A 24,459-nucleotide genomic window follows, 5' to 3' on the forward strand; every position below is an offset into this window, starting at 1 on the left:
TTTTTTTTAAACACCGTGAAAATTACACAAAACGTACACTTTTGCTCAACATCACACACTAACACACACGTCATGTAAAAACATTTAAACAGCGTTGAAGAAAAATTCACGTTACAATTCGCCTCGTAGGCGACGCTTTATTTAATTAACTCCACGATAATTCTTAACGTGTATATACGGTGAGAGGGGGGGGGTCGTTTAAAGTGTGTTCTGCGTGGGAAGCCTTCCCTTTAAGTTTATTTTTATTTGCCGTCATCTGCCCGCCCCTCTCGCTACCTCGTCTACACCACACCGCTATTATAATTATTTTAAACAGAAGCCGTCTATGGGGCTCTCTTCACGACCACCACCACCGCCTCCTCCCCCCCACACCAACCACACCACGGCCAGCAGCCTCCCCCATCGTTTATATAATTATATTATTTTTTGTTGTTGTTAAAACGCCGCTTCTCTTCGTCAGTCCTCATCGTTCCTCTCCTCCTCCTCCCGCCGCTTCTCCCTCGTACGTGTGCAACACATAAGAGAGAGAGAGAACCCAGCCCTTTTTTTCCCCTCCTCCTCCTCCTTGAAAATTTTATCACAAAATTATAATCGGGCCGCTGTGAGGGACTCACCGTCGTCATGTAGTTCGCGTGCCTCGTCCAAGGGGTTTCCTCGCCATCGCGGCAGGGGCCGAGGGGCGGGGCCTCCTCGTCTTTCTCACCCCCCCCCACACCGCCCTCGCACCCACCCTTCTCCCTCCCCCCCTCCCCTCGTCCTCCTCCTCCTCCTCTCTCGCTCGCTTTGGCCACGCGCGCGCCGCCGCAACCGTCGTCGTCGCCGCTCTCAGATTTTTCGCCCCCCCCCCGCTGTGCTCCCACCTCCACCCCTACCCCCTCCTCCACCCCTCCCCCCTCAGCAACCACCCTCCTCTACCCCTCCCCTCTTCCACCCCTCCCCCTTCAGCAACCACCCTCTTCCCCCTCCTCAGCAACCACCCTCTTCCCCCTCCTCACCAACCACCCTCCCCCTTCTCACCAACCACCCCTCCCCCCTCACCCTCCCCCCTTCTCACCAACCACCCTCCCCCTTGCGCGCCGTAGCGGTCCGCCCGCTTACTGTCGTATGGGGGAGGGGGTGGTGCGAGGGGAGGGGGTGATGGGGGAGGGGCTTCTTCTGGTGAGCCGCGTCACGTCACGCGCGTCGCTCGCTCAGCGACGTTGCGGTGCAACAAACCGTCGGGTCTCGTGCGCAACAAAATCCCGCCAAAAATAAACCGCCACCCCCCCCTCCAACACCCCTCCACTCACCCCGGTGCCCCCTTGTACACACCCCGCCCCCACCCCTCGAATCGCCGACATCTACCACAGCCCCGCCCACTAACCCCACGCCCCGCCCACTAACCCCACACGCCCCGCCCCTCTGCTACAGCCCCGCCCCTCTTGACCCCCCCCCCCGACCCCATTAATTGAACCCAAAACCCTGGAAAGCAACGCGGTCGACGGGGACTGCCGGTACAACAGTCAACCACTCGATAAACACCGATCAATCGATTACATTGATTATTAAGCGAGCGGTATGCACGGACCCGTGAGTATTGGTAATCGATTATTTTACATTAATTATAGACCACGTGTGAAACAAGTCGAGGTGCTGCTCAATCGCTCAAACATAGCCCTGAGACAATGGTGGGAATTCCACGTTACCGTCGGGAGCGAGTCGATCCAAAGCACAACCACGAAGGAAAACAAGAAACTATGGAAATGAGACAGTCATAATCAAGGATAAAATCATCTAAAATACAGAACTAACTCGCGCATGTACCCAACTCTTTCTGGCCCATCTTGCTCTGCTGTATTAAAAATATATTTTCGTGTTTCGTTTACGATAGTCAAATACCTCGTTTTATGTGCACCATTGCTTCAGGACTCTCAATACACACTGACATTGGCCATGGAATAATAGATACAAAACTAATCAGAGCCCTTCCTCTCCAAACTCAAACTTGCATAATCATTCAGATTCCCATTCATCCATCCAATACCTCCGATTAGCACAGTCGGCTACGTACGGTGCAGAAGAAATTCATATCACTAGTTGATAGTTAAGTAAATACTGTCCATAATAAATTAGACATACTTTTTGATTTAAAGCTTTCGTGACTGCAGGGATTTATATTCTTGGTTCTTACGGTAAAGTCACGTAGAAGGGAAATAATAAAATAATATAAATATATATTATATAACCAAGAATATAGATATTATACTTTGATGGGTTTGCAGATCTAAAAAATATATACTGTACCTCACCACCCACAAACTGCTTCATTGCACAAAGCACACGGCAGTAATATATATTGAATGCTAAATTAATGCGGCTCTATTGCACGTTGTTTACGCATTAGTTATAACTATTACACAGCTATATACATTGTAAATGGCATACATGTTGACAATTGTCATGTATACAGTACTTACAATACATAACAGTACATTAAAAATAGCGATTTAACAGCCATTGTTCAATGATCGCGTAACATTATGAACCACAGTAAACACACAGCACATTACATAACGCATACATGATATACAGTGTAGACATTTAAGGTCCCAGGTAGGGTTGTCACTATATCATTCGTAAAGAAGCTGTTGATGATATTTTAGTATGGATCAGCAAATGTTAATACAGTATCCTGGAATTACCCCCGCCCTCACCCCCGTATGTAGAGAACCCCCAGTTTTAAAACACAAATACATTATTCATCATCATGAAAAGCCACATGTCTAAAAAGCCCAAGCGAATACGAAACATCCACTGCGCCATCGGCATGCCGTCAATACAATCCACACGATACCTTGCGTGCCACCTCCTTCCTCCTACACGTGCGCCGCCGTCTCCAACTCTTTACTTTACCATTTGCACTGCGTGACACATTTAGCACCATCTTGGTTTACACGGAATGTTTTGAACGAAGCCCTCTTCCATACCGCATTCGCCATTCTTAGCCACGGCCTGAAAGCTCGTTACGTTAATACTGTGCCACAGTATATATATTTTTAAACACACACACATACACACACGCGTGTTCCAGTTATATTTCACTGCGACATTAACGAAAATTTCGGCGCTCTTTAAATCGATGACTTTGTTATTATTGATACACGTGACAACCGTGGAACGCACTTCCGGGAACGCTTCCTCGTGTTCGTGGGCATCTTTCCCGCCACTTTCCCCCCCTCCGTCCGTCTCGATCGCACACTGCGCAACACACGGGGAGGGGGGGGACACAACACGTGCGCCTGAGCTCTATTAGGAGAGGGGTCAGCGAGAGGGGACGCGACACCCATCCGGCTTTCCCCCCCCTCCACCACCGTCTCCCACGCACTTTAATAATAAATAAAATAATAATCGTTCACGCAGGCGGGCGCGACGGGCACCCCGCCAGGCTAGTGGGGTCCTTCAAGATTAACCCCCCCCCACCCCGTTAAAGCCCCCACGTCACCGCACGCTATTGGCTGATTTAAGCCCCGCCCCCTCTTATCAAGCCCCGCCTACCAACCCCTCGCCACCTCGTCTAGTCCACGCCCCCCCTCGTTTCCCCCCCCCCTCCACGCCACTGCCGTGCAAACCGGGGCGTTGCTACGGGTGACGTCACCGTACAACCTCACGGCTCGTGCTAATTGGGCGTCGCCCGCTATGACGTGTATCGGTGACGTCACCCTAACGACTCTCCAGCCTGATGGGTGGTGTTGGAAGGGTGACGTCATGCCCGGCGGCGGCACCGCGAGGTGGGGGGGCGATTGAGTACCTCGCCGGCGTGACGTCATGTGGGCGGGGCTACGTTGGGGGGGCGGGGCTACTGGGCGTGGCTACACGGCGGGGGGCTGCCCAGCACGTGGTGTTTTGTGCACAAGGCGTGGGCACTGTCATCCTCTTCATTAGCGGAGTTGTTTGGTGGCCGTGAGATGCTCCTTGTGATGTTGCCGCTGCTGTAAGTCGCGTTTATAGGCGTGTTCCTCCCCGCTGCATGCATTCTTCTACTCGTCGTTATTTCCCTCGCCAAGGACGGCTCAGGTTGTATCTTCTACAGAGAGGCTACTGCGCTGGTACACGCTGGACGATCCTGCTTTGTCGGGTTCGAGGTTGAATCGTGGCTTCAGTGGTGGTGGCGTCGGTCATGGATTTAAAGGCTCCACCACCTTGGTGTCCTCGGGAGGCGCGCGTTGGGTTGGCTGCTGCTGCTGAGCCCATGGAGCCAAAGGATGTTACCACTGCTGTTGCCTTAGTGGCACAAAGTACTGATTGAAGCAGTCGCCTACTACAAAGAACAGAGTTGTTAGTGCTGTTCAAGACTGCGTCTCCTACCCCCGTCGGCGAACTGACCCAGGCGTGGAGAGAAAGGCAATGTGGATGTGAACTTGAAATTGCGACAGGGATTTACTGGCGAAACCAACTGGACCGCGACGAGGACTCGTAAGGCTTTGAAAGGCTGAACTTGTTTTGTGATGAGAGTCTTGTTTTTAGTGTCCGGTGCGACAGTGTTTACTCGTGGTGGTCACGAATAAAAGCGTTCGCCTTGCTTGCTGTGATGTGCCGCTTCGATGGCCCTGCTGCCTGAGGATTGTTAGGGGGTGTGTGTGTGCGCGCACACGGGTTTAAAGGTTTAAATTTAACATTCTGTTAAGTCAATCATCTTCCACGACCGTCATCCCCCTGCGGTCGCTATTCAGAGCCGCACCCGTCCTGTGCAGGCAGCCAAAGGCGTTAACAGTGGCGGGTGACGATGCCCAGTTTGTGTTTGAGCATAGGAAGTTGAATTTTAACGCCCGGTTACTCAGACACGTCCAACGCAGCCAGGCAGGGCGAAGCTAATTTACTTACCGATGGATCGACAAACCTCAAAGGATTTGTCCTATAAGACGTCCCTCAAAGTAAACACGTTTTACATAGGCGACGTTCCGGGCAATGGCCCTTCTTCCAGAGCAGAAAGGGACATTGCCCAACACGGAATAAGTATTGACGAATGATAACTTTGTTTTCTCATTGTGCTTCTGCACCACTGCTAATGTAGCGTCACAAAACGAGGTTTGTTTAACAGGTAAAAATAAGATGTTCACTTTAAAAACAATCTAGGTCAAGTAACTAAATTTAGACAGTACCCAGGAGAACACGTTTGTTAATTAAATACGATAATCACTCTTAATGCGTTTAACACGTAGGCTTTCGCGACCAATAACACTGGTCAACAAACAAAAAAAATGCTTTTCTGGCCTGGACTTTTGCAGCTGTTTTAGACTAATTTCAGGGTGCGGATTCCAAATCTGATCTCAGATTTGCTTTATCACATCTCATTTTTATGCTATCGGCATACCCCATTTTCATTGATTTTACCCAAAATTAACTGTCACTTATGATTGCAAGTTGTTGCGAGTCAGTGACTGCTTCAGTGTTAAAATATGGTGCTGTATTTTTAGGATAGTGTGTTTATAATATAATTTTATGTAGATATCCACATTTATTTAATATTTTTCTTCTGCAGTTTTTATTGAAAATGCAATATTTGATATCTCAAAAACCTGATGCGATAGACAAAAACTGATGGAATCGGCACCCCATAATTACCTTAAAACCGTTGGAATACCTTATGCCAGAAAAAGTGTGTTGACCAGTGTTATCATAAAGTTGTTTAGGTTCGATCGCATTAACTCTAAATGTCGTTAAACCCGCTACCACCCGACACAGCCAATTAGTAAGGTTTGTTCACGTAAATAAAGCGTGCCAATTAGTTACTACTTCAGCACATCTGCGTGTTGGAGAGTAGACCCACACGATTTTACTGCCAGCACTGCCCCTGGCTTTATAAATTTGTACTCAAAGTGTAAATGTTGTGGGTTTACTCTCCAACACACCGGTGTGCTGAAGTAATACATTTGAACGTTCTGTTTACGTGACGCCTTTTTATATTTACGTGACCTCACCAAAAACAAACCCCTTTATTATGGACATCGAATTATATAACGAACATGATAATGTATAGCGCATTAACAGCTGGGGTGGGGGGTAGTTGACGAGATTCGAACAAATTACCTGAAATTCTGAGGGAAAAAAATTGCGTGAAAAGAAGCGAACCAACACACAGGATACACAGAACTCTGAAAATATTCGGAGGAAAATGAGAAATCGCAATAACCACCGAAGTCGCCATAAGAAATGGGAATATTAAAATAACTCTTCGACATTCTTTTCGACATTCGTCCATGACACTGTGGCTTTAAAAATAACCAACAATAGGCGACGTTTCAGGCAATGTCCCTTGTGCTATGAAGGGCCACTGGCCCAAACGTCGCACGTATATTTGTTTATTTTAAGGCCGCAGTGTTATTGAAGGATGTTGTAGAGTTGGTAAATTGTGCTTGTGCGCCACTGCCAACGCAACTGCAGCATCACCGAATAACGTTTAACATGGAACGTATAATACGCAGGTTTATGGCCAATTATCACGCGATTGAGATAGAACGGTCAAATCAGTTGTGGAATTTTATGCATATCTCACAATTTTTTTTATATATTCTAAGAATCGAACCGTTTCTCAGATGAAGTTCCTGCTGTCACTTGCAGCCAGCACTGCCATTGACCAGATGGTACAAATCTGTACATCATAACAAACAATAGGAACCGGTTGTGAAATGTGAACGTTGAGATTAAATAGCTCGATCGTGAAATTATGCCTCAATTATTCTTTCATTCAAAAACGAGTAATACAACCGACTTAAACAATTGCAGACCTATTCCCCTTTTTATCGCATTTCCTGCAGAGTACTTTATAAATTGTCCTTGAGATTATAGCCGAATGTCTAAATGCCAGCGAATCACATGAGCAAGCTCGGTTTTACGAAATGTTTCTGTACCATGGATCATATGCATATGGAGTGACATCGCTGGATACCACAATGTTGTGGGTGTAGTACCGGCCCTAGAGGGGCACGGTGTGTGCTAAATAATAGCGCTGGATGGCACCACGATTGAAGTGCAGTAACGACCCTACAGGACAGAGTGTGTGGGTGCCGACCGAAGGATAGGGTTGTGTGAGGCCATGGCACTCTGGTTGACCCGGGAGGACACGTGACTGATTAAGTTGACAGGGGCCCCAAGAGGGGGCTAGGGGGGGGTCACGTGATTGGGACCCAGATCCTTCCCGAGGATTCTGGAAGGTGGGCGTGGCCAAGGGCGGAGCCGGCCACGCCCACAGAGAATATAAGCCGGTTCCCGAGAGGGACCAGGGTTGTTGTTCATCCTGGAAGAAACCCTTCGTCTACGTTCTCCGTTCAACGAGTCTCCAACACGTGGACCCGGGCCGAAGTCGTTGGCCCCGGTCCGTAGTAAGTTACGTTGTGACTAGTGTAGTTAGCCGGGTGGTCACCACCTTAGGTTGTTATTCTGTTAAGGGGAAGTTACCCCGTGTGTTGGAACTGAATAAATGTGTTGCCTCCAAAGTCTATGTCTGCGACTCGGTTGAACCCATTACACATTTATCTTCTATCTATCCCAGTGTTCTTCATTGCAAGGCCCGCGGGTCACTGCCGGCCCCTCGTGATCTTTAGTGGGGCCCCTGGTGGTCTTTAGTGCGGCCCCTGACGTGCGGCCCCCTGACAATACACAACATGTGAAAACACCCCCCCATCATCGCGCTGTCAAACCCAACAATGGTTTAAAATGTGTGGCGGCCCTCACACACTCATGTCTTACTGGCGAAAGTGCCCCCCCTCTGAAAATTAGTGAAGAACGCTGCTCATTATATCATTATTATGTTCTGTGGTGTGCCGGCATTTTTTCCTAGCATTGTGATTGGCTGGAGGTTACACTCGTTGCCCCCCCCCCCACCTCTTCACGTTAAGACATCATAAGGGGTGGGGGGGGCAATGGAAAGGGGGTCCGGTGCACGGGCGCGGTGCAACAGGTACATTTGTGAAAGAAAGTTTCATAGCTCAACGGATTCCTCCAGTCTCAAGATTCTGATATCAAAATGAGCTCAAACCTCCCATCAGTCACGTGACTTCTGTGTGGCCGCTCCCACTGTGAAAACAGACACTCCTCCTTGCAAGAGCATCGATGCCCTTATGCAGGAAATGTTTGAAATTTTTAATTAAAAAACATTGTCAAGTGAAGCTCAAGATAAATGAGTACAAGTGTCACGTGGATTTGACCCAGCCCTATTGGACATCTGTGAAAAAGAGCTTCATAGCTCATCAGATTCCTCCAGCGTAAATACAAATGTTGATTATGATTTGAAGACACCTTTCTTCATAACCCATCAGTGTATATCTAGTGCAGTAATCGAAGGCGTATCGGGATCAGGGTGCTGCTGTGGCAACATGTTAACTACCGAGCCTGGTATATAAGAGGGCATGGGTTCGATTCCGACCCTAAGGGCCTGTATATTTGGAGTTCGCATGATCTCTCCAGGTCTTCTAGTTTTTACCCTCCACTTTTAAAAACATGCGTTTACAGTGTTTGGTTGCTATTAATTCCCACGTGAGAAGCCACTTCGTGGAGAAATTATTTGTGGTCAAGTCGCTTCTGGAAAAGAGCATAGTTAAGTGGGCCTTACTTGGGGAAAAATGAAAGAAGCAGATGAGAGGACGTCGCTTTAGGAAATCTAATCTTCATAATTAAATGCAAACATCGCCTAAAAAAGTGTCCAGTTGATGTCATAAATAAACGTGGATATAAAAAAATGCAATAAAAAAGTTAAATGCACAAAGAAGCATGGAGAGATGCATTCTTGGGACTACACTGAGAGAGGAAGAGGAACACGTGATGAGAGAACATGTGCAATTTAGACGCATTGACTGCTAAGAAAGGCAAAGTTATTTGGGCAGGACGCTTCACGAGATGAGATTTTGGCCAGTGGTTGCGAGACACGAGAGAGTGGGAGAAGGGAACACGCCCAAGGGCATCCACCAGATATCGAGCGATTAAATCAGCTTGAGTACAGGAGCCAGATGGATTTTTGCATGGGGAGGCCTCATACAATAGTGGATAAATCATAGCTGATGGTAACAGGCGCCAAAAAATCGTATGGAAAAGCAGAAACGCGGTGAGCCAGTTCTAAATCAACCCCATAAACTCTACGGTCCTCACATTAATTGCTATCAGCGAATAAATGTGCACCTCCGTTTAACGCGGTTGGCTTCGTGCAGTGCTAAATAAGTTCAACATATACACCAGGGGCGGTTTTTTCATTAGGGCGATTGGGCGACGCACCACCAATGTCATTCAACCACAGAGTCACGCTAGCCGTCACTGTGCCTCTGGATATAGTCCAATCAGCGTCATGTCACGTTCTGTGGAGTACCGCCTCTTTTTGGGCGATTTCACTCCGGCTGAGAATCGCCCCGAGTGGCCCCATAGACTTACATTCAAAGATGTTTTTTTTCGAACGGGGGCGCTGCAATGCATTCTCTATGGCTTCCGGGAGGGCTCGCCCTAACGTGCTTACGTCATCATACGTAAGCACGTTTCATCCAACAATATAATTTGTCGCCACCTAGTGGAATCTTTAATAAAAGAAACTTGAGTGGATTGTATATTAATAGTGAGTATAGAAACAAACAAGATGTATTGTAAGAGTCACTTTATTTTTCATTAATATTAAGAAGTGAAGTTGCCTTTACATGCTTAAGCTGTTAATTTATCCATTGCATGGGTGGACCTTATCCTTATCAATCATCCAGACATTTGCCCCCCCTAAGAGATTTTGCAGGAGCCGCCACTGATATACACCAATGTGGGAGGAAATCTAGAGAAAACCCAAACGGTGTGAAGTTGTAACACTATCTCTTACAGATGGAACAGGTGGGGTCCACATTTTACTGTACCGCATTATCCTGGCAAGCCAGGGTAAAGGGACCTTGACGCCCACGAGATGGGAGCTTCACAACACGTGTGTGATCGACCAATTCGCCTCCGCAGTGCTCAATGTACAGGCCATGTGCATAGCCACCCCATGAATAGTTATAAGACATGACTGACATGATGGCACACATCTTAATGCAATCACGTCTCATAACTTATTCATTATGGCAGTCAGGAATTGGTTTTAAAGCCAATTTTACTTTCAAGAATTTTTTTTTTGCAGTGTGCATGCAGAAAAAAAGCTAAAACGCAAAAAAAAACCTCAATATAATATCCGCTATACCGTCTCAATTGTGCTTCGCTGTATGATGCACCTTAAGGGAATGCGATACTTAAATGCATAATTTAACGCAGTAAAATACAATTGTATGTATCCGATGCAGGATCTACGATTTTCCTGTACTTTTTTTCCACGATGATACAATACTAATATGTAATGCACATGTCCAAGCCTTTGTCAAGCCACTACTGACTGAGGGCCTCCCCACACCGTGTGGGTCGTTGGGGTTATTAGACCACACTGCACGGCAACGTTGCATCTATACTCTGACACTATTTCAAACAAGACCTGTAATGTTGGTTCAAATGCATTTTTATTTCATTTTCAAACAAGCAGACGGGTATGAATATTTACAGCTTCAATTGATAAAACGGCTCTCACGGACAAACTGCTTGACCACATCCTCGAATCGTTCATTCACGCGAGCACAGCGGTGTCACCTCTTAACCATACCGAATCCCAATCAGGTTTTTCTCTTTATTTGCCAAGGACACGCTGCTCCTGACCAGCTGCAATTATTCTTACACTGGCTTGTTTATCGGTTGGATTGCCATCTAACCTATAAAACACCTTGTTGCTTTGTAACACGGGAACGCGGGGAGCATTGGTCGATGAAGCCGTGTGTGGCCGATAAGACTAACTGAAGTCAAAACCAATCCCGGGTAGCTTTGTTGATAAAGTTGCTCCTGGAAAACATGAATGTTCAAGCCTACAGGGCCAAGGTTTTCAATGCCCCATCAGCAATTTCACAATAACCTGCTTCTCTCATTGTACAGTAGAAAGCGTACATATACCCTAGAGGTGAGGCTTGTTGACCTGTCAGCTTCTGAAGGCACACTCACAATGACCATGCTGTTTGCCTGACTGCGCATTGCTGGGTGTATGAACACGCAACCTGGATTCTAAAGAACAGCTTCTGGGCCCAAGAAAGCGGGCACTCGGTCACACTCGAGCGAGTGCCACTCACGCCTCATCGATATTGTGTTGCTGAGGCTCAGAGGCAGTGGAGCCGTGCAGCAACGGACGATTGCCACACGAGAAGCCGGACTTTTGTTTCTGAAGGGTCGGCAGGTTGTTGACTGCCGTTGAGCTGTTGGCATACCCATTTATACAACTTCATTATTCCGACACTGTGCTTCTCCACCGCGCCTCCTTCCCCAATTGCATTTCAATTGTGCTGCACGCCGAGAGCTGTCCACTTGGAACTCTTACGGCGAGTCACGTCGGAGAACGCCTTGTGTGTCGCTGAACTACTTCTGAAAACCCTTCGGTCGACTTCTATGCACACGCTATACGTCCCTAAAAAGAGTGCTCGTATCAAGGCAATGGCATTTGATGTTATTTAACTCTCGAAGCTGCTGTAATCCGAAGAAAAAAACTAATCATTAGGTTATTTTGTGCATTCAATGGCGACTAGCACCATGCCCATACACTCGATACACTTGAGAACACGGTTATCATCACACAAGTGACTGCCTGGATTTGAATCAACGATCGAGGCAGTACTGGTTAAGTGTTCTCAAAATCGCATTAGCCCACTGAACTATCTGACCACCTCATCGTTTCTAAGAAAAAATATTTCGTAACAAACGTTCCACACTGTAGAATGCCACGCACGGCAGGTGGTGTGGGTGTAGATTACTATGAGATCTAATGAATTTCCATCATTAGGGGCAATCGGGACAGTTCAACCGTAATATATTACTGCCCGCACAAATTGTGCTTGGTCTGCTGCATTGGGAACAACACTCCTCACAAACTAGAGCCCATCGTATAACAAGTTAGGAAAAAAATCATGCATACGCATGGATTATGTACTACACTTTCTAACATGCGTTTCATCTCAGAAATATTTAATTAACAGTACGAAAGCCAATGGTTAGCTGTCAGGGTAAAATATGTTGACATAGTTCCAACAAGTCAGATTAAAATACATTTGCATCTGAATAAGTTTGTGTCTCCAAGTTTTAAGCAACAAATTTTGACCAATACGGTAAGTCCAGTCTTTAATAAGTCTCTAAGAACAACACACGTTTAAAATGTACGTGTTCAAATTGGATCTTTACTAGAGTCATAGTGACCCTCTGTTATGGATGGCTGGACAGTGGACAGATAATGCATAAACTCTTTCAATCTTAGTTGGAGAGCAGTCAAGAGGAATGAGCACAGCCTGAATGCTTGTATAATGAACCCAATGTCTTCTCCTGCCAATGATAATCCTTCTTATCAACTGACAAACACACATTCAGGCCCAGGTTCAGACGACAGTACCTGGCCAACCGGGCATTTCCCAATAAGCCAGTCCCAGAGTTGGGCCATCACACACTTGACCGAAACTTAAACCTCAATTTCATAATAAGTTCTGTGCCAACTAGCTCAGTGGCCAGCACAATGATCGTTAGGTTTAACACGGCTACAGCAAATGAAGCCAACAATATCTTTACCTGAAAACTGCAACTTAATCGCAACCTCCACAGAAAGATGTTTGGGTTGAACCATTCGCGTGGTCAACAAATGGAGGGCACTTGCTACTTTAATGACGACGGTGTAACGCGTGTTCACCCAAGGGCAACGAGCCGGAAATGAAATTGACGTGTGGCACCAGTCATTTTCATAAAGACTGTTTTTACATAATCTGTTTTCATGCGAGTGTATGACACTCAATAAGCAGACCGGCTTTCCCAACTTGTAACGTCAGTGTCGGGTGGTGTAATCACAAGTGTATGACACTCACAATGCGACCAGCACTCCCAGCTTGGAAATGCCGATAGATTGATATAAGCATTACGCATACGAGGCTCGATAAGGGTTTTTTTCCCCCAGCTTGTTAATGCCCGTGGAATAGGTGAACGTGTAGCATGCATGATGACTGAAACTCATTGAATGTAATGGCTTGGCCAGCTTGCTGTGTTGAATCTGGGACTATGGTAAATGCAGGTGTTAAAGGCTCTATAGACCAATCGGCTTGCATGGATTGTTTTGATGAGTTTCCAGGATCATTAGACATCCTCGGAGGTGGCTACGTTTTTAAAACAAAATCTACTTTTATTGTGGAGCACAGACGTGGCACTGAGTAGCCAGGCACGCCATAGCTTTTCCTAACTTTCCAAGCATGCTTTTGTTATCGTGATGGTATATTGTATTAAAAAAAGAGTCGCGTGGATTTCTAATGGCCTTCATTGCCACCTGTTGACAGAATGATTAAGTCACTTCTTGGGCCGTTCCAGGATATTGAGAAACTTCCCCCGTGTCATCTCTCGCGCTGCTCGCACAAACACACAAAAAGACACAAAAGAAATACCCACGTTTAGCCTTCGCAGGCTGCTGGAGCGGGTGCTGTTAATGATCATCACAGACACTTAAGCATTATTGCAGGCACAAGCTCACCAGATCTGTCAATTGTCAGACACACAGCCGGCTCAGCGGTTTTTTTTTGCTGCGCTTTGAGATGGGCTTTAACAACAACAGATCGATCTCAGTAATCTCCCAACGCAGTGCCACGTAGGGTCAATGGACATTAGTGATTGCTTTGCTTTGTTCATCAGGGCTCAGTTGGTCTCCATCCACAGCTCCCTCAACTCCTTACCTGCATCTATCAGCCCCATTCAACCTCGACAGTTAACCCCACTGACCAAAAAGGAGACGAAAGAGTTGTGCTCACTTATCTGAACACAGGAAAATCACAATATTTCCATTGGCCCCGTGACATAAACAACCAACTGTGGCCCCCAAAGTAGGTTTGTGTAAGAACTACTTTTTCCCCCCTCTACATTTAAGAGATATACAGAGGTGAGATATTTTCTGTATTTTTTTTATCCATGTGTGAGATCAAGCTACTGAAACGAATCCTGTTATCCTGTATTGATGATAACTTTGGCGAGTTTTGGCAATAATAAGCAGCAATAAAATATAACACCGTAAAATGTTGATATGTCATTATCTTTATGTATTTGTTTCTTCCAACAGTCAGCAAGCTGGCGCTGGACATTGTATAACTATGCCATACATATATCAGCAAATCTCTTTGAGTTACAGGACTCATTTTGAGGAGCCATCCCTGCTTGGGATAATGTAATCATTTTCCTGTTTGCATTTTTTGCTTGAGAAGATATTGGAATGCCTGGAGAAAAGCCACAGTTACAATGGAAGAACACTAACACTCCACATCCAGACCAGACATCTACCTAAAAAACTAAAACTACTATTTTTATTTTACCAGGTAATGCCCACTGAGCTAAATCGTTCTTTTTCAGAAGCAATCTGGCCACAAATGATAGCCCAATGAAGTGGCTTATTGTATGGAAATTCATAGCAGCCAAATACTCTAAAAGTATGTTTCTAAATGTGGAGGGGAAAACCAGAGGACCCGGAGAAATATTCACACTACCACGGGGAGAACTCCAGATATACAGGCGTCAGCATCGGGATCAAACCCACAACCTCCTTACTCACAACCTCCTGTATACCAGGCGAGGTGGGTAAGATCTTTGCACTGTGCTGCCCCTGCTGTGCTCCCTCATTTAAGCACCAACCTTTTGGCTTTTACAAAAAAATATAACATTATTCGTTGGCAGTGGTGCACATGCACAAATAGCAATAACTCAACACATTCTTCAATACCCCTGCCCTAAAAGGAAAACATAATCAGTAACATTTTGGGGAATGACCCTTATTCATTGCCCAGAATGTTTAGGGCAGTCACACTGACAAAGGTGTTTAGTTTTTGTTGGCTTGTAGGCTGCAAGTCTCATGCGCGAGGACGTTCCATTTGTAAATGATCCACCACCCCAACCTGTTGTGACTTTCTAACCCGCCCCTACTGGAGACACTGTAATACATCACCACCACCACCACACCTGCTGAGAATGTTAAGCACATACCACCTCCTTCAATCTCTATACTAAAGGATGTTTACTCCTTTATGTTGTTGGGAAGGCCTTGGTCACTGTATCAGTAGTATCAGTAGTTCCGTACACTAACCACGACACTGCCGCCTCCTGGCTATGATGCACAACATCACACGGCAAGTAATTATCATGCCATTTAACCATGAAAGGCTCACAGTCTTTCAAGGCTTTTTCAAGGGAGTCATGCATTAGGATGTTTGGCAAATGTCCTGCTTGTGTGAGAAAAGTGAAGTACCCAGAGAAAACCCACCCAGTACACAAGGTTTTAACACAAGAGAGGTCTGTGTAGGCAACACTAAAACTAAACTATAACCTATTTTTTATTTTACCAGGTAAGGCCCATTGAGCTAGATAGCTATTTTTTCAGAAGCGACCTGGCGATAAATGATGGCTAAAGGAAGTGGCTTACCACGTGGAAATTTATTGCAGCCAAATACTCTACACACGTTTCTAAATGTGGAGGGAAAACCGGAGGACCTGGAGAAAAATCCACGCGACCACGGGGAGAACATGCAAACTCCAAAAATATACAGCAGGCGTCAGGGTCGGGATCGAACCCCTGACCTCCTGTATACCAGGTGAGGTGGTTAACATCTCGCCACCACGGTGCCCCTACTTCGTGCACTCACGCCTTTAAGCCACCTTGCAGCCTAGCAAGTTTGGGATTTTTGCCTCGAAAGCATTTGATTACAAGCGTGTGCCACTCTATGAACAAGGCCTGAGCCTCCCCTAGCTTGACTTGGCCTAAAATAGGTAACTGGGGCTCTAGTAGTGTGGTTAAGAACATGAGAAATAACAGAGATAAAGGTAGCTGGACATGCAGTGGCTACTGTATCACGTTCCTCTACATTGTCATTCCAATCTCAACACATGCTTGCCAATCAAGGGGTAAGAGTGCCTTGATTAAATGCGTTATTCACACTCATGATGACATGGGTAGAATCACGAGTGTAAGAACTGTTACGATAGTTTTTTTTTTAATTAGTTCATGAAAACTTTGCAGCCTGTTTATGATACTTGTGCCAAACGCATTCATAAATGAAATCGTGACCTCAAACAGCAAGGTTTTAATCGTGGAAGGAGTAAATTGTTAAGCCCCTTACGTGCCTCATGGATTGGTTGGGTAAAAGGCTGTTAGTGAGCATCTGTTCAGGCTGGCATGGCGCCCAAGGTAGCGTGCCCAGCACCACACTGCCTGTTTCACCAGTCATGATGTTTACACACAGCACCAAGTAACTAATTGAAGGCTCAGCTGATCTAGAAGAGGCTCAGGAATGGTTCAGATATACATCGCCGACGTTGGCTCCGAGAGCCTCTGTGGTTCTTTGGGTAAAGTCAAGTAGAAAATTAAATCAAATAATAACAGAATAAGACGTATCGGTTGCAACACAAGCAACCATCATCAGGTAAGAATGAATGATAAAACACAGACACGGAAACAACACAGGCAGACACACATGCAGAGATAGACACACACAAAGACAACACACCAAGACAAACACTTCTTAATTTGACTAAATTTGCTTTCTCAAACTTTCGATTTTCTTGCTCTAAACCAGCGGTCGGGAACCTATGGCTCGCGAGCCATATATGGCTCTTCTGGTGACGGCATATGGCTCCCAGACAATTTTGAGTTGAAAAAAAAATAAAAAAATCAGTTTGGAACTGATTTTTAAATACTTGTGATATTGCTTAATAATACTGTGTCATTTTAAAGTAAACAGAAGTTAGTTTTGAAGATAAATTTCACGGGTCACGGGGCCTCAACGCCTGCATGAAGCTCAACCTCATCACGTATGAACCAGACTACAAGGCCATCAGCAAAACCATGCAACACCAAAAGTCGCATTAAAAGTAAGACATATTTAATTTATTATACGTTAAAAATACTATATGGCTCTCAATGCAATATATTTAGAAATATTTGGCTTTTATGGCTCTCCCAGTCAAAAAGGTTCCCGACCCCTGCTCTAAACCATTCTCTCCTCCAGCCACTGTGGTCCGGAATTCCACCCTGCTCCACTCATTTATCCTCCGCAGTCCTCTCTCTGCCCCGGCCCCTCCCCCCCTCTCTCTATTTAAGGCCTCGGCACAGAGTCGGTGTCCTTCTGTTTGGCTCCGAGAGGTTAAATGCAGCGCTTACACTCGTCGAGGCCCAGCTGGTAGGCCAGGTTCTGCAGACCTCGCACCTTCTCCATGAGGTTGGCCATGGTGAGACTCCCAAACTCTGCAGACATAAACAGGGCCACACAGGTGAGCAGCTGCCAGCAGCTGCCCGGTAGCACGGGGCTCAAGGCGACAGGTTGCCGAAGAGGTAATTATAAAAATACTTTTGGTTTATATAGCGTCATTCATGCGAATAGCGTCTCATAACGCCGTACGTTAATTATATGCAAGGACCACAATCGCATTTGCAGCCACTACCAAGGAAATTAAAAACCCTACTAGCAAACAAAATAAAAAATGAATAAACAAATTAAGAAATGGCGCAAAAACAAAAAAGCACAAACAACTAATAAAGTAATTACAACTAAAAAAGTAATTACAACAAAGAAGTGCGCAGAGAACGTTGACTCGTGGGAGCGTACGTGAGACAGCGCAAAGCAACCGTCTAAAATCCTTCCGCTTGTTCCTTCCTTGAGATGCGGGCATTCAGCTGCTCCACCAAGGCTAAGCTATAGTGTTAGAGTACAGGTGATGGTGGTCGAGGCGTTTGAAATAATTTAGCCAGTTACTAAAATAGATTTTACGTGGTTATGATTCAGAGGAATTGGTAAAGTCACGTAGGTAGAAAAAAACAAAAGAAAACACGACGTTTCGGTCGCAACACAACACAAGCGTTCGCCTTCAGGTGAGAAAATTATCTGCTGTTGTGGCTTTATATAGGCACAGGAGGGGGGGAAGGGGGGGGAGTTTTGTCGAGTCGTGGCTGCAGGAGTTCACGGGGGAGAGGGTTTGTATCGTGCAGGGACGGGTGGGGGCTGGCACAGGGAGGAGAGGGTTTGTGGCGTGCAGGGACGAGAAATTAGCATGTCAATGAGCTTGAATAAGTAACCGAAAACCAAGACGACATGGGTGGGTGAGTGTTGGTTCTGCCGTTTTTCAAATCCGCTATATGTTCGCGAACCCGGTCTGAGACATGTCCAACACCTTGGTGGTGGCAGATTATTGTTTCAACGCTGTGGGCACACGTGACATTGTTTTCTCCGAGACCAAGGTCCTCTGCAAACCCTTGGGCTACCATCAGAGATTTGTTCATGGAGCCATCCAGATATACAAACACAGACAAAACTTTAATCGAGAAGATGGATTCAGATTGAGCAATCATTGTAAGGACATGATAAACCACGTCAAGTTTTAACTGCTATGATTTTCACTCACCCACCCGTGTCGTTTTGGTTTCCGGTTACTAATTCAAGCTCATTGACATGCTAATTTCTCCAGCCCCACCCGTCCCTGCACGATACAAACCCTCCTCCCCTCTCCCCCGTGAACTCCTGCAGCCAAGACTCGACAAAACTCCTCCCCCCCCTTCCCCCCCCTCCCGTGCCAATATAAAGCCACAGCAGCAGATAATTTTCTCACTTTAAGACGGACGCTTGTGTTGCGACCAAAACGTCGTGTTTTCTTTTGTTATTATTTCAATCTATGTGACTTTACCGAAAGAACCAGACAGTATCCGTTAATTTCCCTGAATCCTCTATTTAATAATGCTACACAATTATAAGAAAACATTCCATTTAAAATGTAAATGCTATATTCCTCGGAGCACCACTTACTTCTAGATTTGAAGCTTTCGTGACTGCAATGATTCATATTCTCAGGTTTTTTCGGTAAAGTCACGTAGGTAAAACATTAAAAGTAATGAAAGTAAAATAAAATAAAACAAAATTATTTTTGTTTTGTTTTATTTTACTTTCATTACTTTTAATGTTTTACCTACGTGACTTTACCGAAAAAACCTGAGAATAAGCACCACTTACCTCCCGCATTCTGGGTTTATAGTTTAACAAATCAACAGAATCTTGAAGCATTTAAAAAAAGACTTAGTCCCTAATGTCTGTGTTTGTAGAAACCACATTTCTGCTCTCAACAAACACGCAAGTCAGTAAATTTGCACATTTGAAGATTTTTTTCGCCCATTTCCAAATATCAACAGAAACAGCCCATCCAACAACAAATAAAAAAAACCTCTACATTTCTGGCCTCTATGTGCTGTTATTGTGCCGTGTGATGGTTACCTATGATATAATCTTTCCTTTTAAAGCCACAGTTTTATTAACAAATGTGTTGCATTCTTTTTATCTGTGCTTGTACACCACTTACCAATGCACGAGTATCTCTAAATAATTTGCTTAGCGCATGAAACAGGCCCTTAACACAAATTTAAATGAGCAATATTGGTTCAGGCAAAGGGTGGCATTATTATGGAGGGGCACGGCTCGTAATTTATGAAATACCGCAGTGATCGATGACTGGCTGTTATTCATGACCAATAGTCCTTGTTAGCTGCGGGCTGTGGACATTAAGACGCACGGCACGAAAACTAACGCGCATTGCAATCCCAGGTCACCTTGCAGCATGTCCAGGTCGTCCTTCTCGAGGTCAGCCATCCATTTCGGAGGGGAACTTGCGATGGGCTGCACTCGTCCACGTAAGCATGCACACACATCCAACAAGAGGCACTTTTGCCGATCACGCAGGCCTGATCGCAAACCCCACAAAATTTGTTTTCTAAACTTAGATCTTTTAGAAATTCCTTCCACGATTTTGTGTTTAGTTTGCTGTCCTTCCCCCGCATCTCCGATTAGCATGGTTGGCTACATACGGTGCGAAAGGTCAACATACACACATACGCCGCACACAGCTTGGCCGGCCAATGTGTGCCGCTCGTCAACCCAACCACGTCTTCCTATAATACACGCAGTTCTCACTTACGGTCTTCTGCCAGACAAAAGGCAATGTAGGCAATTCTGAAATTAAATGTTTACAAACTTCCACGTGTTGTCAAATGCATTTCAAATTGTAGGTGTTTTTTTAATCTGTGGATTGAAACTCAAATGTCACCACTCAGAACAAGCATCTCCAATGGCAGCGCTGAGCCAGAGGAGTAAACTCCACATTTCATTGGAAGGGATCAGCTTATCCATGGGACAACCATTGTGATCTTTCCACCGAGGCAATAACTTCATCAGCCTCAGACTGATGAGAGTCCGAGCCAACCCTTGACCGAGATTTGAACTCCTTACCTCGTTTTTAAGTGAACATCTTTAACCACAGCGCCGCCTGGCTGAATGATGCAGTTGTAACTCAGGAAAACTATAACTGCTCTGAATAAGGACCATCACCTAACATGTGAAATTAACACATACGTAGTAAATGTTTATGATGTAATGATGATGGTGCCGAGGTGTTATTTCTTTTTCCTTTACTGAGAACTCATACTTACGCTTTTAAACGAAGCCGCAAACTCCGCCACACCAGGAACTAAAGGGTTAGGTACACACGCACAGCCACGCACGTACATGAGCACACACACAACCACGTATGAATGCAACACCAAGACAAAGATCCCCCCTATAGCCTTTAACAAAATGGTGGGCAAGTGCTGTTAGCGAGCAACTATTAAGGCAGGCATGGGACACGATGGGGTGAGTGGCCAGCACCACGCACGGCCACATCTGTCTCCCCAATGCTGATGCTTACACACCGCAGCAGGTTCTCATTTCAGGCTGAGTTGATCTCAGGGAGACTCAGGACCGGTTAATATATTCGTCACTGATATTGGTTGTGAGCAGGAATCGAACTCGGGTCACCAGATTCTTAGTGCAGCACGCTAACCAAGACACGACCGCTCCACACAATATGAATGCAACACCACACACACAATTGGGATCTACGGATGAAGTGTGCATTACAAATACCAATTGTTATTACAAGAGGACACATGAGCAGAAGCACAAACACACGTACACCATTCAATACAAGCACACAAAACGCATGCACAGAAGCAGCCACATGAGCACACAAGGGGACAAACGCGCACGTGCACACACACACGTACGCATATACATATATGCACGCTCAAACATCAACACACACATCCAAGTATACATAAACTAGTACAAAGACCCTCTGTAAAGCCTTAACAGACTGTTGGGGCAAGTACTGTTAGCGAGCACCTATGAAGGCTACCGGCACACAAGGAGGTGGGTGGCTAACATCACGCCCAGCCGCCTTTGTCTCCCTCATGGCGATGTTTACACACTGTATTAGGTACTCATTTGAGGCTGAGTCGACCTAGGGAATGCCCAGGACCAGTTTAGATAATCTTTACTGGTGTTGACCGTGAGCGGGAATCTAACTCGGGTCACCGGGTTCGTAGTGCAGTGCACGGACCGCTACACTACCGCTCCCCACAAGTATACATACATAAGCACACGTAAATGTCGACATAATTATATGCACACAAAAGCACACGTACAACAAAATTACAGATGAACGGAAACACATACGCACACAGAAAACACAAGCAAGTACACAGAGTGGCAGTGTGATTGCACACTTGCTCATTGCACAATCCCCCTCCCCAGCAGTTGTAAACTGCACAGACGTCCGAGAACCATGGCAACTGTGGCGTCCAAGTGTGAATGTGGAAACCTCCACAACACAAGCGGCACCACTTCACAGCTGTCAAGCCATACGGTTTAGCGGTATTCTTGTACAAAAAAATTGAGTTTTCAGGTCAATACAGCGTACAGCTATTTAAATGCGGGCAATTTTTTTGTCTATTTGTTTGTGTTTCTCCCTTGTGATTGGGCTTTGTAGGATGAATGTTGAGATTTATAAGGGTACGGGGTGACCAATAAGGTCTGAATTGGTCTGTAATAAGGTAGGGCACTGATAAGGAGTTGACAGGTATGCCACTTCTTTAGTTCTCTTGAGAGCTTGGCACGTGCGCGTCTTTGTGTTTGCCTTACTCTGCTCTGGCCACAGCTCTGGAGATGACCTGTCCAGCTTCTCGAAACTCAACAGCGATTGTTCCATGTCTGCGAAGACACACACACATGCGACACACGAAACATGAAAAGCAACATACTGTATCAATGTGCCCAAACAATAACGTTTTTAATCAGTGCGTATTATCTGCTTTGATATACGGACCACATCCGTGGATATGAAATAGGAAAACGCAGAAATGCTTGTGCAAAGATATAACGGAGAGGAACCTGCTTGGAATTACACGAAGACAGAGAAACATGTATTAGAGAATATAAACTTGTGAAAGACGTAACGTTGACCGTCAAGAAAACAATCGGAATATGCATTTATAAGGGAAGAATCCGATGAGCTATAAAGCTCTTTTTCACAGATGAGCTTGGGCAGGATATGAGACTTGAAGGGTCGGTGGGGTGGTCGAAACTAAACAACGGAGTTGCAGCCAAGGCAGAGAATGCACTTTGAGGGAACATACACCGCAGAGACAGAGCGATGAAATCAACTCGTGTGCAGGTGCTTGATGGATTAAACTTCGCAGGCCCGTGAGAGATGGTGACGGCCTGGGCAGGCTTTCATCCAACAGTGGACTGACCATGGCTGGCTGATGATTTTTAAAGTTGGAGACTTACATTTGTCTCAAATGAAGTCACGTGAGCACATTATATAATAATTGCCAAGCGTGGTCATTGAAATACATTCCAGTAATGTGGTGGCTTGGGAGGTAGAATTGGTGGATGATGCAGAGAAGCAGCGTGCACTAGACTAAAAATAGAAATGACTCGTGTAGAATTCAATATGCCAGGTACGTTTATCAAGTGGGCCAGGTATGTTCATTTGCGAAATGCAGTTTTAATGTTGTGTTGAACTTCTTTCGCACCGTACGTCGCCAACCGTCTTAATCGGAGGTGTGAGGGGATGGATAACAAGACTAAACACAAAAAGCAGCCTTAAAGCAATGAGTTTTCAATCGAGATTACTTAAAGATGCATAACTCCCAGTGGTTTCCTAATATGCGAAGAGCGTTCCAGACGGCCGCAGGAGCACATCCCATAGCGCCTTTGTCCGATGGCTTTCCCCTTTTTTCTGGCAACAAAACTGAAACCTTTTTACAAGGATTCATGTCTGCATTAACCACAATACTTGCAGTCGAAATGCAAACAAAACACACTATGATAATAGATGCATTGTCCTTGAAACTGATTGGTTTCTCGCAGAGAAAGCCAAAAACAAAAGCCCTCTTGGAGGGGTCGATCCGAGGCCTTTCCTCGAGCCGGCAGGCAAATTGCGGAGCGCCTCTCCCCTTCAACTCACCACGGCAAAATTGCGCAAAAACTAAAAAAAAATTCTAGATTTGAAGCTTTCGTGACTGCAAGGATTCATACTCTTAGGTTTTTTCGGCAAAGTCACGTAGGTAAAAATAAATAAAAAATAATAGAAAAGAAATTAGAAATAAAATAATTGTATTTCTATTACTTTTATTATTTATTTTTATTACTTAATTTTACCTACGTGACTTTACCGAAAAAACTAAAAAAAAAGTTTGCGCGAAACCTGGCTGGCGTCAGAACAAACACGGCAAGCAGCGCGATGTTCACCGCAGGGGAGAAATCGATCCGTATTGGAACCACAGCACCGCGAGTCGAGTCTGACCCGAGGGGTCACGGGGTCACTGACCGCTCGGTCGCAAATCCGTGAGACGGCGGCACGCCGTGCGTGACAGAGTTACCTCGAAACCAAAGCCGTCCGCTTCACTAATTAAGCCATCATTGGGTCGTCAATTGCAGCTTGTTGTTGGCGCACAAAGTCCCGCGCCCCCTGCCTTGAACCGACACGCCGCCGTTCAGAATTAAACAACACAAAACAAAACCGGCGCTTATAGTTCGGCCGCCGCCACTGGTGGCGTGGTAAACGCGCGGTCGTGGACGATCGAGAGAGCGAGCGAAGGAGCGAGGGAGCGATCGAGGCACCGCGGCGGGGCCGAGGCCGCCTCGCAGCGGCGCCGGCGCCAATTTGGAATTTACCCGCACTCGAGGCCGCCATCTTGAACAGCGGAGCCACGTGACGCGACGGCGAAGACACGCCCACTCAATACCTATCCAGTGTGGGGTTTACAACAACCCTACTGCCTATCGGATGTAAGGTTTGCAATAATCCCACTGCCTATCCAGTGTGGGGTTTACAATAATCCTGCCGCCTATCCAGTGTGGGGTTTACAATAGCCTCCCACTGCCTATCGGGTGTAAGGTTTGCAATAATCCCACTGCCTATCCAGTGTGGGGTTTACAATAATCCTGCCGCCTATCCAGTGTGGGGTTTACAATAGCCTCCCACTGCCTATCGGGTGTAAGGTTTGCAATAATCCCACTGCCTATCCAGTGT

General features: G+C 45.8%; 2 protein-coding genes across 9 annotated transcripts in view; both read right to left on the bottom strand.

Annotated features, from left to right (window-relative positions):
- Nucleotides 1–3,230, bottom strand: part of BICRA (BRD4 interacting chromatin remodeling complex associated protein) — a 43,045-nt gene extending 39,815 nt beyond the window's left edge. For 3 of the 7 annotated variants that reach the window (XM_078864590.1, XM_078864589.1, XM_078864586.1), the window contains exon 1: nt 615–689. The gene's annotated coding sequence lies outside the window, so the exon portion shown is untranslated. Of the gene's footprint in view, nt 1–614; nt 690–2,833; nt 3,141–3,162 lie in introns of those variants that run through there. The other 4 variants (XM_078864592.1, XM_078864587.1, XM_078864591.1 and 1 more) reach the window with 3 other exon arrangements.
- Nucleotides 3,231–9,961: 6,731 nt separating this feature from the next.
- LIN52 (lin-52 DREAM MuvB core complex component) lies at nt 9,962–24,156 on the bottom strand. Of its 2 annotated transcripts, none has more exons than XM_078864604.1 (6): nt 23,807–23,911; nt 22,062–22,130; nt 20,531–20,568; nt 19,655–19,721; nt 17,225–17,308; nt 9,962–13,436 (listed from the first exon to the last, which is right to left on the bottom strand). In XM_078864604.1, the coding sequence occupies exons 2-6, from the start codon at nt 22,126–22,128 to the stop codon at nt 13,381–13,383; spliced, it is 312 nt and encodes a 103-aa protein (XP_078720730.1). In that variant the 5' UTR covers nt 22,129–22,130; nt 23,807–23,911; the 3' UTR covers nt 9,962–13,380. The 2 variants fall into 2 exon arrangements, with proteins under 2 accessions (XP_078720730.1, XP_078720729.1); XM_078864603.1 differs by lacking the exon at nt 23,807–23,911 and adding an exon at nt 24,102–24,156 and having other exon boundaries at nt 9,963–13,436.
- Between the last annotated feature and the right edge of the window lie 303 nt (nt 24,157–24,459).

This window comes from Lampetra fluviatilis, chromosome 18 (assembly GCF_964198595.1).
Source record: "Lampetra fluviatilis chromosome 18, kcLamFluv1.1, whole genome shotgun sequence".
Lineage (NCBI taxonomy): Eukaryota > Metazoa > Chordata > Hyperoartia > Petromyzontiformes > Petromyzontidae > Lampetra > Lampetra fluviatilis.